Source organism: Dendrobates tinctorius, unplaced genomic scaffold (genome assembly GCF_039654945.1).
Source record: "Dendrobates tinctorius isolate UK_male_01 unplaced genomic scaffold, ASM3965494v1 ptg000010l, whole genome shotgun sequence".
Lineage (NCBI taxonomy): Eukaryota > Metazoa > Chordata > Amphibia > Anura > Dendrobatidae > Dendrobates > Dendrobates tinctorius.
This window is the reverse complement of record NW_027361678.1, coordinates 13952230-13967281: the sequence shown is the minus strand read 5'-3', so window position 1 is coordinate 13967281 and position 15052 is coordinate 13952230. Positions and strand designations below refer to the sequence as shown.

At 44.2% G+C, this 15052-nt stretch overlaps 1 protein-coding gene across 4 annotated transcripts in view; it reads right to left on the bottom strand.

Annotated features, from left to right (window-relative positions):
• Window positions 1–415: 415 nt before the first annotated feature.
• The window catches only part of VIPAS39 (VPS33B interacting protein, apical-basolateral polarity regulator, spe-39 homolog), a 39748-nt gene continuing 25111 nt past the window's right edge, over window positions 416–15052 (bottom strand). For all 4 annotated transcript variants that reach the window (XM_073587249.1, XM_073587267.1, XM_073587240.1 and 1 more), the window contains 5 exons: window positions 14880–14969; window positions 14616–14702; window positions 14449–14538; window positions 713–817; window positions 416–506 (listed from right to left, as the gene is read on the bottom strand). In XM_073587249.1, coding sequence (XP_073443350.1) covers window positions 486–506; window positions 713–817; window positions 14449–14538; window positions 14616–14702; window positions 14880–14969 — 393 coding nt within the window. In that variant the 3' untranslated portion in view covers window positions 416–485. The remainder of the gene's footprint in view (window positions 507–712; window positions 818–14448; window positions 14539–14615; window positions 14703–14879; window positions 14970–15052) is intronic.

The window sequence follows — 15052 nt, the reverse complement described above, 5'->3', positions numbered from 1 at the left end:
GTCACTTCCGGAACTCCCCACCCCCACATTCATCACACACACACGTCCCTCCCGGAACTCCCCACCCCCACATTCAGCACACACGTCACTTCCGGAACGCCCCACCCCCACATTCATCACACACACGTCACTTCCGGAACTCCCCACCCCCACATTCATCACACACACACGTCCCTCCCGGAACTCCCCACCCCCACATTCATCACACACACGTCACTTCCGGAACTCCCCCCACATTCATCACACGTGTCTCTCCTGGTACTCTCCCCCAGATTCATTATACATGTCGCTCCCAGTTCTCCCCTCCCACAAATACATCATATGTCTCTCCCATCACACACATCTCTCCCTGAATCCCCCCCCCCATTCATCCCATGAGTCTCTCCCAGGACCCCCCATTATCACTCAGGATCAATCCGGGTGCTCATCTCTTTATTACAGCAGGCCTTGTTAGTCACTGCCCAGCCCCCATCTTCTCTCCACGTTTAGTTTTTCCAACGAATTTGCTATAAATAAAAATAAAAGCATAGATGAAGACTCCATGAGGCCAGGTGCAGAATAATTAACCATTCCCCGATCAAATCTATGGCCGTGTCAAAGGCCCCCTCCAGTGCATCCCTTATAATCTAGAGTGGGATGGAGAGGGTCCATACACCCAATTTATGGCACTGAGGAGACCTCGTGCATCCTGGGTATGGCCACTCCTACTCACCATGTTACTTAGAAGGCAGTCAATCTTCTCTTCCTCTGGGGACCCTCGTTCTATTTTACTCCGATAAACCATCAGCTGATGCCGGTCTTTCAGGTCTCTGTATGTCTTTGGGGGGGACATAGAGGTCAGTATCGTGCCCCCCATACACCACACAATGTGCATACACTTAGTCCAGAAATATCTGGACGATGACACAGGTTTTGGTATTTTAGTCGTTTCCCAAAACATATTACAGATCCAATTCTATAATCAATATGGGCTTAATGTGCCAACTCTCAGCAGTGATCTGAGGGATTCACATCCTAATTGGAGGAACGGTTTAAGAACTACAGCTTTTTAACATGGGGGGCCAAAAGTAATTGAACAATTACCGTATATACTCGAATATAAGTCGAGATTTTCAGCCCAAAAAATTGGGCTGAAAGTCCCCCTCTCGTCTTATATTCGAGTCATATACAAAGGGGGTCGGAGGGGGAGCGGGGGTGTCAGGTCATACTTACCCGTCCTGACGCTGTCTCTTGAGCCCCCAGCTTCTCCCCGTGCTCTCTCTTCCTGCCTTCAGCGGTCACTTGGTGCCGCTCATTAAAACTCATGAATATGCGCATATTCATGAGTTTTAATGAGCGGTACCACATGACCGCTGAAGGCAGGAAGAGAGAGCGCGGAGAAGCTGGGGGCTCAAGACACAGCGTCAGGACGGGTAAGTATAGCGATACTCACCTGTCCTGCGTCCATGGCTGCTTGCTGCTGTCTGTCATCGGTCAGTGACTTCAGACAGCAGAGAGTGCGGTGACGTGATTAGTGCGCGCCGCGCTCCCTGCAGTCTGAACGTCACTGACTGATGACGTGGCAGATAGCGGTGAGCAGCCATGGACTCAGGACAGGTGAGTATCTGACACCCAGCGACGGAGAGGTGAGTATGTCATTTTTTCTATTTTTACATGCAGCAGCAGCATGGGGGCAGCATATGAGGGAACAATCTATGGAGCTTCTTATGGGGGCAGCATATGGGGGAACAATCTATGGAGCTTCTTATGGGGGCAGCATATGGGGGAACAATCTATGGAGCTTCTTATGGGGGCAGCATATGGGGGAATAATCTATGGAGCTTCTTGTGGGGGCAGCATATGGGGGAACAATCTATGGAGCTTCTTGTGGGGGCAGCATATGGGGGAACAATCTATGGAGCTTCTTGTGGGGGCAGCATATGAGGGAACAATCTATGGAGCTTCTTGTGGGGGCAGCATATGAGGGAACAATCTATGGAGCTTCTTGTGGGGGCAGCATATGAGGGAACAATCTATGGAGCTTCTTGTGGGGGCAGCATATGAGGGAACAATCTATGGAGCTTCTTGTGGGGGCAGCATATGAGGGAACAATCTATGGAGCTTCTTGTGGGGGCAGCATATGAGGGAACAATCTATGGAGCTTCTTGTGGGGGCAGCATATGAGGGAACAATCTATGGAGCTTCTTGTGGGGGCAGCATATGGGGGAACAATCTATGGAGCTTCTTGTGGGGGCAGCATATGGGGGAACAATCTATGGAGCTTCTTATGGGGGCAGCATAAGGGGGAATAATCTATGGAGCTTCTTCTGAGGACACCATATGGGGGAATAATCTATGGAGCATTTCCCACCCTAGACTTATACTCGAGTCAATAAGTTTTCCCAGTTTTTTGTGGCAAAATTAGGGCGGTCGACTTATGCTCGGGTCGACTTATACTCGAGTATATACGGTATCTCAGAAGCTTTTAAAAGGCCTGCATGGACTTTTCCCTTGTTAGTCCATCATCAATTAAGCAGGTAAAAGGTCTGGAACTGTTTCCAGCATGTGCAAGCTGCTGCTGTGAACCCATAACATGCGGTGAAAGGAAGTTAAACAGATCATCATTATGCTGAAAAAAAGAAATCCATCAAAGACAACAGAAATGTGCAAATAAAAAGCACCCTGCTCAGCTCAGAAACTCAAGCCTAGACAACTCCGGAAGACACCAGTAGCGGATGATCACAGAAACCATCCCATGGTGAAGAAAAACCCTTCACTACAATTCCCCCCTACCTCCAAGTGAAGAACATTCTCTCGGAAGTCAGTTTCTCAGTATCTAAGCCTGCCATAAAGAAGCGACCAAGGATTCTTTACAAAGGAATGAAAATGAATATATGTTTCACAGGAGATTTCTGTTCAACCCCTTTAATTAAACCTCAAAGTATTCACTTCCATTCCAAGGATTCCTGACTGGCTAAAGATTTCTGGTCCCAATGAAGGCCAGAAAGCTGGAGGGCGAGCAATGCAAGCACACACTAAAAAAAAAAAACTATTTATACACACATACCCACACCTATAAACAGCAGGCCAAATGAGAGAGGATATTTGAAGCGTATGAGGAAACTCTGGATGGGCACAAAACCTGCATGTCCACTGACTGAGAAACCCAACATTTCAATGTCATAAAGAGAAAGCTATTATCACAACTTGACATGAATCAACTACACTGCAGATCCATCCCACATGAAGGCCTGAAAGAACAACATGTGCAACCCACTGAAAATCCTGATCTAATCCTGCAACTAGAGAACACTGCAACTGATCTGAAACAGAAGATCTTAGATAAACCAAATACCAGAGACTGACAGCCAAGGTTCAGCAAAGAAACCCCACCAGACAGTATGCTAAACGATGCCAATAGAGCACTTGCATCAATACGTACCACCACCATAACTCAATCTAATAAAACTGATCTATGCTACTGTCTCAGCAATCATGGAAATGCTTGGCTATACAACCAGCAAGAACAACAGGAGCATGTGCCCCCATTGGAAAAGACTGGAGACAAAGATCAAAATGACACGAAGTGAAGTCAGTCAACGAACAGAAATACAGAAGGGTGTAAAGATCAAGAATAAGACTAAAAGTACAAAGGCCTGATCCCAACTCGCTGCAAGACTAGGGAGATACACTAGAGAAGCTGAGGCCAAGAAGGTAAATGCCCTGTTCTCTTTAAATAAATAAATCTTTATTTTTTTATATAGCGCTAACATATTCCGCAGCGCTTTACAGTTTTGCACACATCATCATCACTGTCCCTGATGGGGCTCACAATCTAAATTCCCTATGTCTTTTGGAATGTGGGAGGAAACCGGAGTGCCCGGAGGAAACCCACGCAAACACGGGGAGAACATACAAACTCCTTGCAGATGTTGTCCTTGGTGGGATTTGAACCCAGGACCCACTGAGCCACCGTGCCGCCCTCTAAAGAACCATCCAAGGTGTACTCCCAACTACAGAGTAACAGCACAAAGGTAGAAACTCCACCAATAGCAGAGACAGAACAATACTGGAGGAACATATGGGAGAAGGAAAAAACACACAACACCAGCGCAATGTGGCTTCAAGATCTGAGAATGAAACACAGCAACCACCTAGAGCAAGAACCAGTTACCATTACAGAAACAGACATCCAACAGCGGGTCAAGAACATGAAGATCTGGACAGCACCTGGCCCAGACATGATCCACACCTGGCTAAATAATAATAATAATAATAATCTTTATTTATATAGCGCCAACATATTCCGCAGCGCTTTACAGTTGAACAGTTTCAAACACAACAGTCATAAGTAACAACGTTAACAATACAATAATTAAAGCGAAATAAGACGACTAAAGAAATTAACAGCGGTACATGAACGCATGGCAAAGCAGATGAACCAACTGATAGAAGCAGGCCACCACCCAGCTTGGCTAACACAAGGAAGAACAGTGCTGACCATGAAGGATCCTCACAAAGGAACAGTTCCATCCAACTACCATCCAATAACTTACCTTACAGCAACATGGAAACTCCTGTCAGGCATCATAGCGCCACCAAGCTACTGAACCATATGAACCAATACATGAATTCAGCTCAGAAAGGCATTGGACCAATACCAGAGGCTCTAAGCACCAGCTCCTACTAGATAGAGCAGTCGCTCAAAACTCAAGATCTCAGCACAGCCTGGATTGACTACAGGAAAGCCTATGACTCAATGCCACACACATGGATCTGAAAATGCTTGGCTCTCTACAATGTCAACAGGAAACTAAGAACCTTCCTCATAAACTCAATGGGGCTATGGAGAACAACATTGGAAGTTAACTCAAGACAATTAGCACAAGTGACCATCAAATGCGGCATATACCAAGGTGATGCACTGTCCCCATTGCTGTTCTGCATAGGCTTGAACCCCCTCAGTCAGATAATTACAGAGTCTGGGTATGGATACAAGTTCAAGAGTGGAAGCACCATCAGCCACCTCCTCTACATGGATGACATCATGCTGTATGCGAAAAGTGAGCGACACATCAATTCACTGATCCAGCTGACAAGGATTTACAGCAAAGACATTGGGATGGTAATAAAGAGAAGCAAGGTAGTAAAGACTGATGGAGTGGAATTACCAGCACGGCCCATAGCAGATGTCCAGACGTGATACAAGTACCTCGGCATCCCACAGGGATACGGTAACCATGATGAGGAGACCAGGAGAGCAGCAACATCCAAATACCATCAAAGGGTAATACAGGTCCTGAAGAGCCAGCTCAATGGGAAGAATAAAATACACACCATCAATACTTATGCCCTGCCAGTTATCAGATACCCTGCTGGCATAGTGTGCTGGCCAAAAGAAGAGATTGAAGCTGCAGATGTGAAGACACGAAAGCTCCTCACAATGCATGGAGGTCTCCACCCTAAGTCTAACACCGAAAGATTGTATACCAACAGAAAGGCGGGTGGTCGAGGCTTGATAAGCATCCAAGCCACCATCACGGATGAAACAAGGAGTTTCCAGGAATACATCAGAAAAATGACACCAAAAATAAGATGCTGAGCGAATGCCTAATGCAGCAACAACAACAGATTTGTAAGGAAGAACAGGAACATGAAGCGCTATGGAAAGACAAGCCGTTGCATGGGATGTACCATTGACAGATAATGGAGGTGGCTGACATGGAATAATCCTACTAATGGCTGGAGAAAGCTGGACTCCAAGACAGCAGAGACACTAATCATAGCGGCACAAGAGCAAGCACCAAGTACCAGATCCATAGAAGCAGGAATCTACCACACAAGACAAGATCCAAGGTGCAGACTATGCAAAGAAACCACAGAATCAGTCCAACACATAGTGGCAGGATGCAAAATGGAAGCAGGAACAGTGTATACCGAACGCCACAACCAAGTAGCGGCAATTGTATACAGGAATGTTTGCACAGCATATGGGCTAAGTCCAGGTGGGTGTCCCCAGAGAAAGTGGTGGAGAATGAAAGGGCTAAAATCCTGTGTGACTTCAAGATCCAGATGGATAAGCAGGTGTTGGCTAACCAACCAGACATTGTGAAAGTAGACAAGGAGAAGACGGCAATGATAATAGATGTGGCAGGTACTGTTGCTGCAGGCTGAGATGTGGGTGCCCTGCGGTGCTACGGGGGTGTCCAGTGTTGCTGCGGGTGTCTCCGGTGCTGCCTGGGCTCTGCTGACATTTTGTGAAAGGCTAGAGCCCCGGCAGTTTCATGGTTTCCTATGCGGTGGGCTGCGGGAAAATGGCCGACGGGGCGGCGCATGCGCAGATGGAGATTTCGGCACCAAGATCTCGGGAGATCTCAGCGGTGGACACCCCCGTAGCACCACCGGAGACACCCGCCGCGGCGCGCCGCACATCAGAGCACCACCTCATCCCAGCCTGCGGCATAGCCCCACTCCTGCCTCCTCCAGCAGCGACCCTGGGACCCCGCTTCACCACAGCCACCACTCCCAGTAAGCAATAAGACATACAATTGTGGCCAAAAGTATTGACACCCCTGCAATTCTGTCAGATAATACTCAGTTTCTTCCTGAAAATGATTGCAAACACAAATTCTTTGGTATTATTATCTTCATTTAATGTCTTAAATGAAAAAACACAAAAGAGAATGAAGCAAAAAGCAAAACATTGATAATTTCACACAAAACTCCAAAAATGGGCCAGACAAAAGTATTGGCACCCTCAGCCTAATACTTGGTTGCACAACCTTTAGCCAAAATAACTGTGACCAACCGCTTCCGGTAACCATCAATGAGTTTCTTACAATGCTCTGCTGGAATTTTAGACCATTCTTTGGCAAACTGCTCCAGGTCCCTGATATTAGAAGGGTGCCTTCTCCAAACTGCCATTTTTAGATCTCTCCACAGGTGTTCTATGGGATTCAGGTCTGGACTCATTGCTGGCCACCTTAGAAGTCTCCAGTGCTTTCTCTCAAACCATTTTCTAGTACTTTTTGAAGTGTGTTTTGGGTCATTGTCCTGCTGAAAGACCCATGACCTCTGAGGGAGACCCAGCTTTCTCACACTGGGCCCTACATTATGCTGCAAAATTTGTTGGTAGTCTTCAGACTTCATAATGCCGTGCACACGGTCAAGCAGTCCAGTGCCAGAGGCAGCAAAGCAACCCCAAAACATCAGGGAACCTCCGCCATGTTTGACTGTTGGGACCGTGTTCTTTTCTTTGAATGCCTCCTTTTTTCTCCTGTAAACTATGTTGATGCCTTTGCCCAAAAAGCTCTACTTTTGTCTCATCTGACCAGAGAACATTCTTCCAAAACGTTTTAGGCTTTTTCATGTAAGTTTTGGCAAACTCCAGCCTGGCTTTTTTATGTCTCGAGGTAAGAAGTGGGGTCTTCCTGGGTCTCCTACCATACAGTCCCTTTTCATTCAGACGCCGACGGATAGTACGGGTTGACACTGTTGTACCCTCGGACTGCAGGGCAGCTTGAACTTGTTTGGATGTTAGTCGAGGTTCTTTATCCAACATCCGCACAATCTTGCGTTGAAATCTCTTGTCAATTTTTCTTTTTCGTCCACATCTAGGGAGGTTAGCCACAGTGCCATGGGCTTTAAACTTCTTGATGACACTGCGCACGGTATACGCAGGAACATTCAGGTCTTTGGAGATGGACTTGTAGCCTTGAGATTGCTCATGCTTCCTCACAATTTGGTTTCTCAAGTCCTCAGACAGTTCTTTGGTCTTCTTTCATTTCTCCATGCTCAATGTGGTACACACAAGGACACAGGACAGAGGTTGAGTCAACTTTAATCCATGTCAACTGGCTGCAAGTGTGATTTAGTTATTGCCAACACCTGTTAGGTGCCACAGGTAAGTTACAAGTGCAGTTAATTACACAAATTAGAGAGGCACCACATGATATTTCGAACAGTGCCAATACTTTTGTCCACCCTCTTTTTTATGTTTGGTGTGGAATTATATCCAATTTGGCTTTAGGACATTTTTGTGTTTTTTAATTTAAGACAAATTAAATGAAGATAATAATACCAAAGAATTTGTGTTTGCAATCATTTTCAGGAAGAAACTGAGTATTATCTGACAGAATTGCAGGGGTGTCAATACTTTTGGCCACAACTGTATGGATTATAAGAAGCGCCAACATTTTATAAAAAAATAATTATTCTCATATATATATATATATATATATACATACATACAGGTGAAACCAGAAGGTTACATCCACTATGTAAAAAGACACATCTGCATGTTTTTCTCAATATCTGACATGAAATCAGAATAAACCTTTCCGGTTTTAGGAAAATTAGGATTACCAGAGTTATTAATATTTGCCAAATGCCAGGAAAATGAGAGGGAGAGAATGTTTTAAGGCATTTTTATTACTTACTGCAAAGTCAAGAGTTAACATACACAAAGATTACTACCGGTATGCCTTTAACCCCTTAGTGACGGAGCCATTTTGCAGCTTAATGACCAGGTCAATTTTTACAATTCTGACCACTGTCAATTTATTATAACTCTGGAACGCTTTAACGGATCCCTCTGATTCTGAAATGATTTTTCGTTATATATTTTACTTCATGATAGTGGTAAAATTTCTTCGATATGACTTGCGTTTTTTAAGAAAAAAAAAATATTTTGCAAAATTTCAAACTTTTAATTTTTATGCCCTTAAATCAGAGAGTTATGTGACACAAAATAGTTAATAAATAACATTTCCCACATGTCTACTTTACATCAGCACAATTTTGGAAACAAATTTTTTATTTTGTTAGGAACTTATAAGGGTCAAATTTGACCAGTGATTTCTCATTTTTACAACAAAATTTGCAAAACAATTTTTTTTTTTTTTAATTACCACATCACATTTGAAGTCACTTTGAGGGGTCAATATGACAGAAAATACTCAAAAGTGACACCATTCTAAAAACTGCACCCCTCAAGGTACGCAAAACCACATTCAAGAAGTTTATTAACCCTTTACATGCTTCACAGGAACTGAAGCTATGTGGGAGGAAAAAATTAACATTTAACTTTTTTTTTTTTTTTTTTTAGAAACATTTTACTTCAGAACAAATTTTTTTAAATTTTCACAAGTGTAAAAAAAGAAAATGAACCACAAAATTTGTTGTGCAATTTCTCCTGAATACCCCATATGTGGGGGTTAACGACAGTTTGGGCGCACGGCAGGGCTTAGAATGGAAGGAGCGTCGTTTGACTTTTTCAATGCAGAATTGGGTGGAATTGAGATCAGACGCCATATCGTGTTTGGAGAGCCCCTGATGTGCCTAAACAGTGGAAACCCCCAACAAGTGACACCATTTTGGAAACTAGACCCCTTAAGGAACTTATCTAGATGTGTGGTGAGCACTTTGAACCTCCAAGTGCTTCACAGAAGTTTATAACGTACAGCCGTGAAAATATAAAATCATTTTTTTTCCTCAAAAATGATTTTTTTAGCCCGCTATTTTTTATTTTGACGAGGGTAACAGGAGAAATTAGACCCCAAAAGTTGTTGTCCAACTTGTCCTGAGTATCCTGGTACCCCATATGTGGAGGGAAACCACACGTCGGTGCTCGAAAAGTAGTGACGTTTTGGAATGCAGACTTTGATGGAATGGTCTGCGGGCATCATGTTGCGTTTGCAGAGCCCTTGATGTGCCTAAACAGTAGAAACCCCCCACATGTGACCCCATTTTGAAAACTAGACCCCCCAAGGAGCTTATCTAGATGTGTGGTGAGCACTTTGAAGCCCTAAGTGCTTCACAGAAGTTTATAACGCAGAGCAGTAAAAATTTAAAAAAAAAATTTCCACAAAAATGATTTTTTAGCCCCCAATTTTTTTTATTTTCCCAAGGGTAACAGGAGAAATTAGACCCCCAAAGTTGGTGTGCACTTTGTCCTGAGTACAATAGTGCCCCATATGTTGGGGTAAACCACTGTTTGGGTACACATCGGGGCTCGGAATGGAGGGAGCACCGTTTGACTTTTTGAACGCAAAATTGGCTGGAATCAATGGTGGGGCCATGTCACGTTTGGAGACCCCCTGATGTGCCTAAATAGTGGAAACCCCTCAATTCTAACTCCAACCCTAACCCCAACACACCCCTAACCCTAATCCCAACCCTAACCATAACTACAACCCTAATCCCAACCTCAACCATAACCCTAACCCCAACACACCCCTAACCCTAATCCCAAACCTAACCACAAACCTAACCCAAACACACCCCTATCCCTATTCCCAACCCTAATCCTAATCCCAACCCTATCCCAAATTCTAACCCTAATTCCAACCCTAATTCCAACCCTAATTCTAACCCTAATGGAAAAATTTAAAAAAATATATTTTCTTTATTTCATTATTTTTCCCTAACTTAGGGGGTGATAAAGGGAGGGTTTATTTACTAATTTTTTATTTTGATCACTGTGATAGGGTCTATATCACAGTAACCAAAATGAACCAATAGGAAAAATCTTCTTACTGTTGCCGGCCGGCAGATTTCGGCGGGTGCACTGCGCATGCGCCCGCCATTTTCTTCCCGGAAGATGGCGGTGCCCATGGAGGGGAAGCACACGGGCCGTGGAACACTGGGAGGAAATCGGGGACCCTATTTCTCTCTCCTCTGATGTGCAATCACATCAGAGGAGAGAGAAATTAAATGGCACATCGTTTTTTTTTTTTGCGGTTGCCGTTATACGGTTAATAACGGCGATTACAAAAGCGGGGGTCGGTAAAAACCGACCTGAATCATGCTCTCCGACTCTTGGGGAGCACTATAAATTTTTTCCTTAACTACCGCTGTTAAAAGGCGTATCGGCGGTCCTTAAGGGTTAAAACAACTCATATGATGTCATCATGTGTTTGGAAGCTTCTGATTTTTTGGGAACACCTGAGGGTGTATTTTAATTGCTTCTTTGTGTAGCATCGTGGGAAAGTCTAAAGAAATGAGCCAAGATATCAGGAAGAGAATTGTGGACTTGCACAAGTCTGACTCATCCTTGGGTACAATTTCAAGATACCTGAAGGTGCCTCGTTTGTCTGTACAAACAATTATACGCAAGTACAAACAAGATGGGAATGTCCAGCCATCATACCGCTCAGGAAGGAGACAGGTTTTGTGTCCCAGAGATGAACACGCTTTGGTCCAACATGTGCCTATCAACTCAAGGACAAAAGCAAAAGACCTTGTGAAGATGATGACAGAAGCTGGTAAGATTGTGTCATTATCCACAGTGAAACAAGTACTATATCAACATGGGCTTTATGGCCTCTCTGCTAAGAAGAAGCCATGGAAGCCAAAAGAAACCTAAAAAAGGCAGATTATTCGTTGCAAATGCACACAGCAAAAAAGACCTTAATTTTTGGAGACATGTCCTGTGGTTTGATGAAACTAAAATTGAACATTTTGGGCATAATGACTATTGTTACGTTTGGAGGAAAAAGGGAGAAGCTTGGAAGCCTAAGAACACCATCCCAACTGTGAAACACGGGGGTGGCAGCATCATGTTGTGGAGTTGTTTTGCTGCAGGAGGGACTGGTGCGCTTCACAAAATAAATTGCATCATGAGAAAAGAAGATTATGTGGCAGTACTGAAGCAACATCTCAAGACATCAGTCAGGAAGTTAAAGCTTGAGTGGAAATGGGTCTTCCATACTGACAAAATGGTAACAAAGTGGCTTCAAGATAACAAAGTCAATGTTTTGGAGCAGCCATCACAAAGCCCTGATCTCAATCCTATTGAAAATTTATGGGCAAAGCTTGAAAAGGCCAGAGCGAGCAAGGCGACATACAAACATGGATCAATTACACCAGTTTTGTCAGGCAGAATTGGCCCAAATTCCGACCAACTATTGTGAAAAGTTTGTGGAAGAAGAACCAAAATGTTTGACCCAAGTCATTCAGCTTAAGGGCAATGGTACCAAATACTAATGAAATGTATGGAAACTTTTGACTTTTCAGTAATAATAATATGCCCTAAAACATTTTCTCTCTCTCATTATTCTGGCATTTGGCAACTATTAACAATTATGGTAATCCTAATTGACCTAAAACGGGTAAAGTTTATTCTGATTTCATGTCAAATATTGAGAAAAACATGCAGATGTGTCTTTATATATAGTGTATGTAACCTTCTGGTTTTAACTGTACACACACACACTCACCCACAGCCTAAAGTGTTGGCATCCTTGAAATTGTTCCAGAAAGTCAAGTGTTTCCTCCAGAAAATTATTGCAGTTACATGTTTTGCTACACACGTTAATTTCCTTTGTTTGTATTGGAACAACACAAAGAAAAAGTGAAAAAGGCAAGTAGTAACAGGTGTGGGCAATACGAAAATCACAACAGAAACCAGATAAAAAGGGAAGAAGTTGACTCAATCTTTGCATTGTGTGTCTGTGTGTGCCACACTAAGTATGGACAACAGAAAGAACGGTATGAGCAATTTCACCAATCCCAATTTTACAAGTCCATCTCCACAGATCTTGATGTTCCTTAGTCCATGGTGCGCAACATAATCAAGAAGTTTGCAACCCATGGCACTGTAGTTAATCTCCCTGGAAGGCAGAGAAAAATTGTTGAAAGGTTGCAACACAGGATAGTCCAGATGGTGGATAAGCAGCGCCAATCAAGCTCCAAAGAAATCCAAGCTGTCCTGCAGGCTCTGGGTGCATCAGTGTCAGTGCGAACTGTCCACATGTGAATGAAATGAAACCTTATTGCAGGAAACCCAGGAGGATCTCACTGCTGACACAGAGACATAAAAAAAGATAGACTGCCCTTTGCCAATATGTACGTGAGTAACCAAAATCCTTCTGGGAAATTGTCTTGTGGACAGATGAGACCAAGATAGAGCTTTATGGTAAAGCACATCATTCTACTGTTTACCGAACACACAATGAAGCCTAAAAAGAAAACAACACAGTACCTACTGTCAAATTTCGTGGAGGGCCACAGGTGTTTTTGGTTGCTTTGCTGCCTCTGGGTGACTTGACTGTGTGCAAAGCATCATTAAATCTGAAGATTTTGACAGGATTTTGGGTGGCAATGTAATGCCCGGTGTCAGTAAGCTGGGGTATGCGTCCTGGGTCATGGGTCTTTCATCCATCAGGACAATTACCCCAAACATACTTCAAGAAGCCCCCAAAAATGTATGGAAACAAAGAGCTGTAGAGTTGTGAAATGGCAGCAATGAGTCTGTGTCTACATCCCATTGATCTCCTGTGGAGAGATCTTACAGCTGCTGTTGGGAGAAGGCAACTTCACATGTGAGAGACCTGGAGAAGATTGTAAGAAGAGTCATCCAAAATTCCAGCTGAGAGGAGTAAGAAACTTGTGGATGGTTACGGGAAGCGATTGATTGCAGTTATTTTTTCCAAAGGGATATTAGACTGAGGGTGCCAACAATTTATTTGGATTCTTTTTAGGGGTTTTGTGTAAAATTAGGTCTTTTTTTTCCCCTCTATTTTTTGTGTTGTTCCAATACACACAAAGGAAATAAATGTGTTTAACAAAACATGTGTAAATGCAATTACTGAAATTACTTAATTTCCTGGAACAATTTAAAAAGTGCCAACACTTTCGGCAATAACTGTATATCAGTGTCACGACACTGCTGTCGGGTGACCTGGGACCAGAGGCTCCTTCCCCGTCCCTATCTCTAGGGGGCGCTCTAGCTCGACCTACTCCCAGGGATGTTTGAGATGGCAAAGATGCCAGGGCCTCCACCCTTGCCTTATCTCCTGAGTCAGCCCTCCGTCTGCTCTCTTCCCCCATCCAGGGAAGAGGGGGCGCTACTGTGCACCGTAGTACACCAACCCGACAAACAAGGCAACACAAACAAGGGTTAACAGAAAACTCCAGGCATACAAAATATTCACTCAGATGTAACAGAAAAATGTACCAGGGTGTGGAGGTAGGGGAAAAAACAAAATAGAGAAGGATAAGGAATTACCAAGCATACAAACCAAGCAACAGTCACAGAAAACTCCTCCAACTCTCTTTCTCATATGTACTTCTCTCCCACCATTAGCCATGCAGCAAATGCTATCTCTGACAAGGATTTGTATAAGAGCTCAGAATATAAAGGGAAAAGGAGTGGATAACCGAGCACAGAGATTTCCATCATGGCCGATTAACCCGTTCTGCCAGTAGTAATAAACACATTTAAAAGGAATGAGAAGTGCTTCTTCTCAGCACCGGAGTAGGAGCAATCAGACGCTGTGGTCTTCTGGCTCCAAACTGCTGCGGTAACCCCGTGACAATCAGCATTTCTGGCCTTCAATTCCTGATGCAAGAAGCTCAGGATGAGCAGAATTGGATGACAAATCCGGAATATACATAAATTATTACAGTGGAGCATCTGCGGGGGGCAGGGATGGACATTTTGGGGGTTCCTTAGTCAACAGGACTCACATCAATCACCACGTCGTGACACTTGTACTTAGTAGCCAGGGAAATTCGTGTCTCGGCATCCTCCACCAGCCGGGTGTAATCCTGGAGAACCTGAGGGAAGGAGAGATATAAAGCTACAGCAGTGCAGCAGGACCCCCACCATCCCACTAAAGACAGGGACCACAAACCTGAGCAGGAGCCCCATTCTTATGTAAAATCTCTACCACTCGATGGAAGCCGATGGGAGCCTTCTTCTTCGTGTACCCCAGCCAATTCTGAGGAAACAGAAAATGGGACTATGATGGGCATAACGAGTACCTAACTAACAACCACTGTCCCCCAAAATAAAGACCTGAGGATGGAGAAAGGGGGAAGTCCCATGCAATGTGTCATGCCACTTTCCCCTCCCCCACGTTCTTAGTATAGTTTGGTACAAAACAAAGACTCCAAACCTTAGTGGTAAACAGAGCATCCACATCCACCCAGGACCGCAACTTGGCCCGAGCCGCCAGTGCCGTCAGGATGTACAGCTTCTCCGGTATCTGTGGGAACGCAGCACAATGTGTGGTAATGGGGGCTTATGGTGAGGCGCAGAACACGTCCACACATGGCCCGCAGCCACACG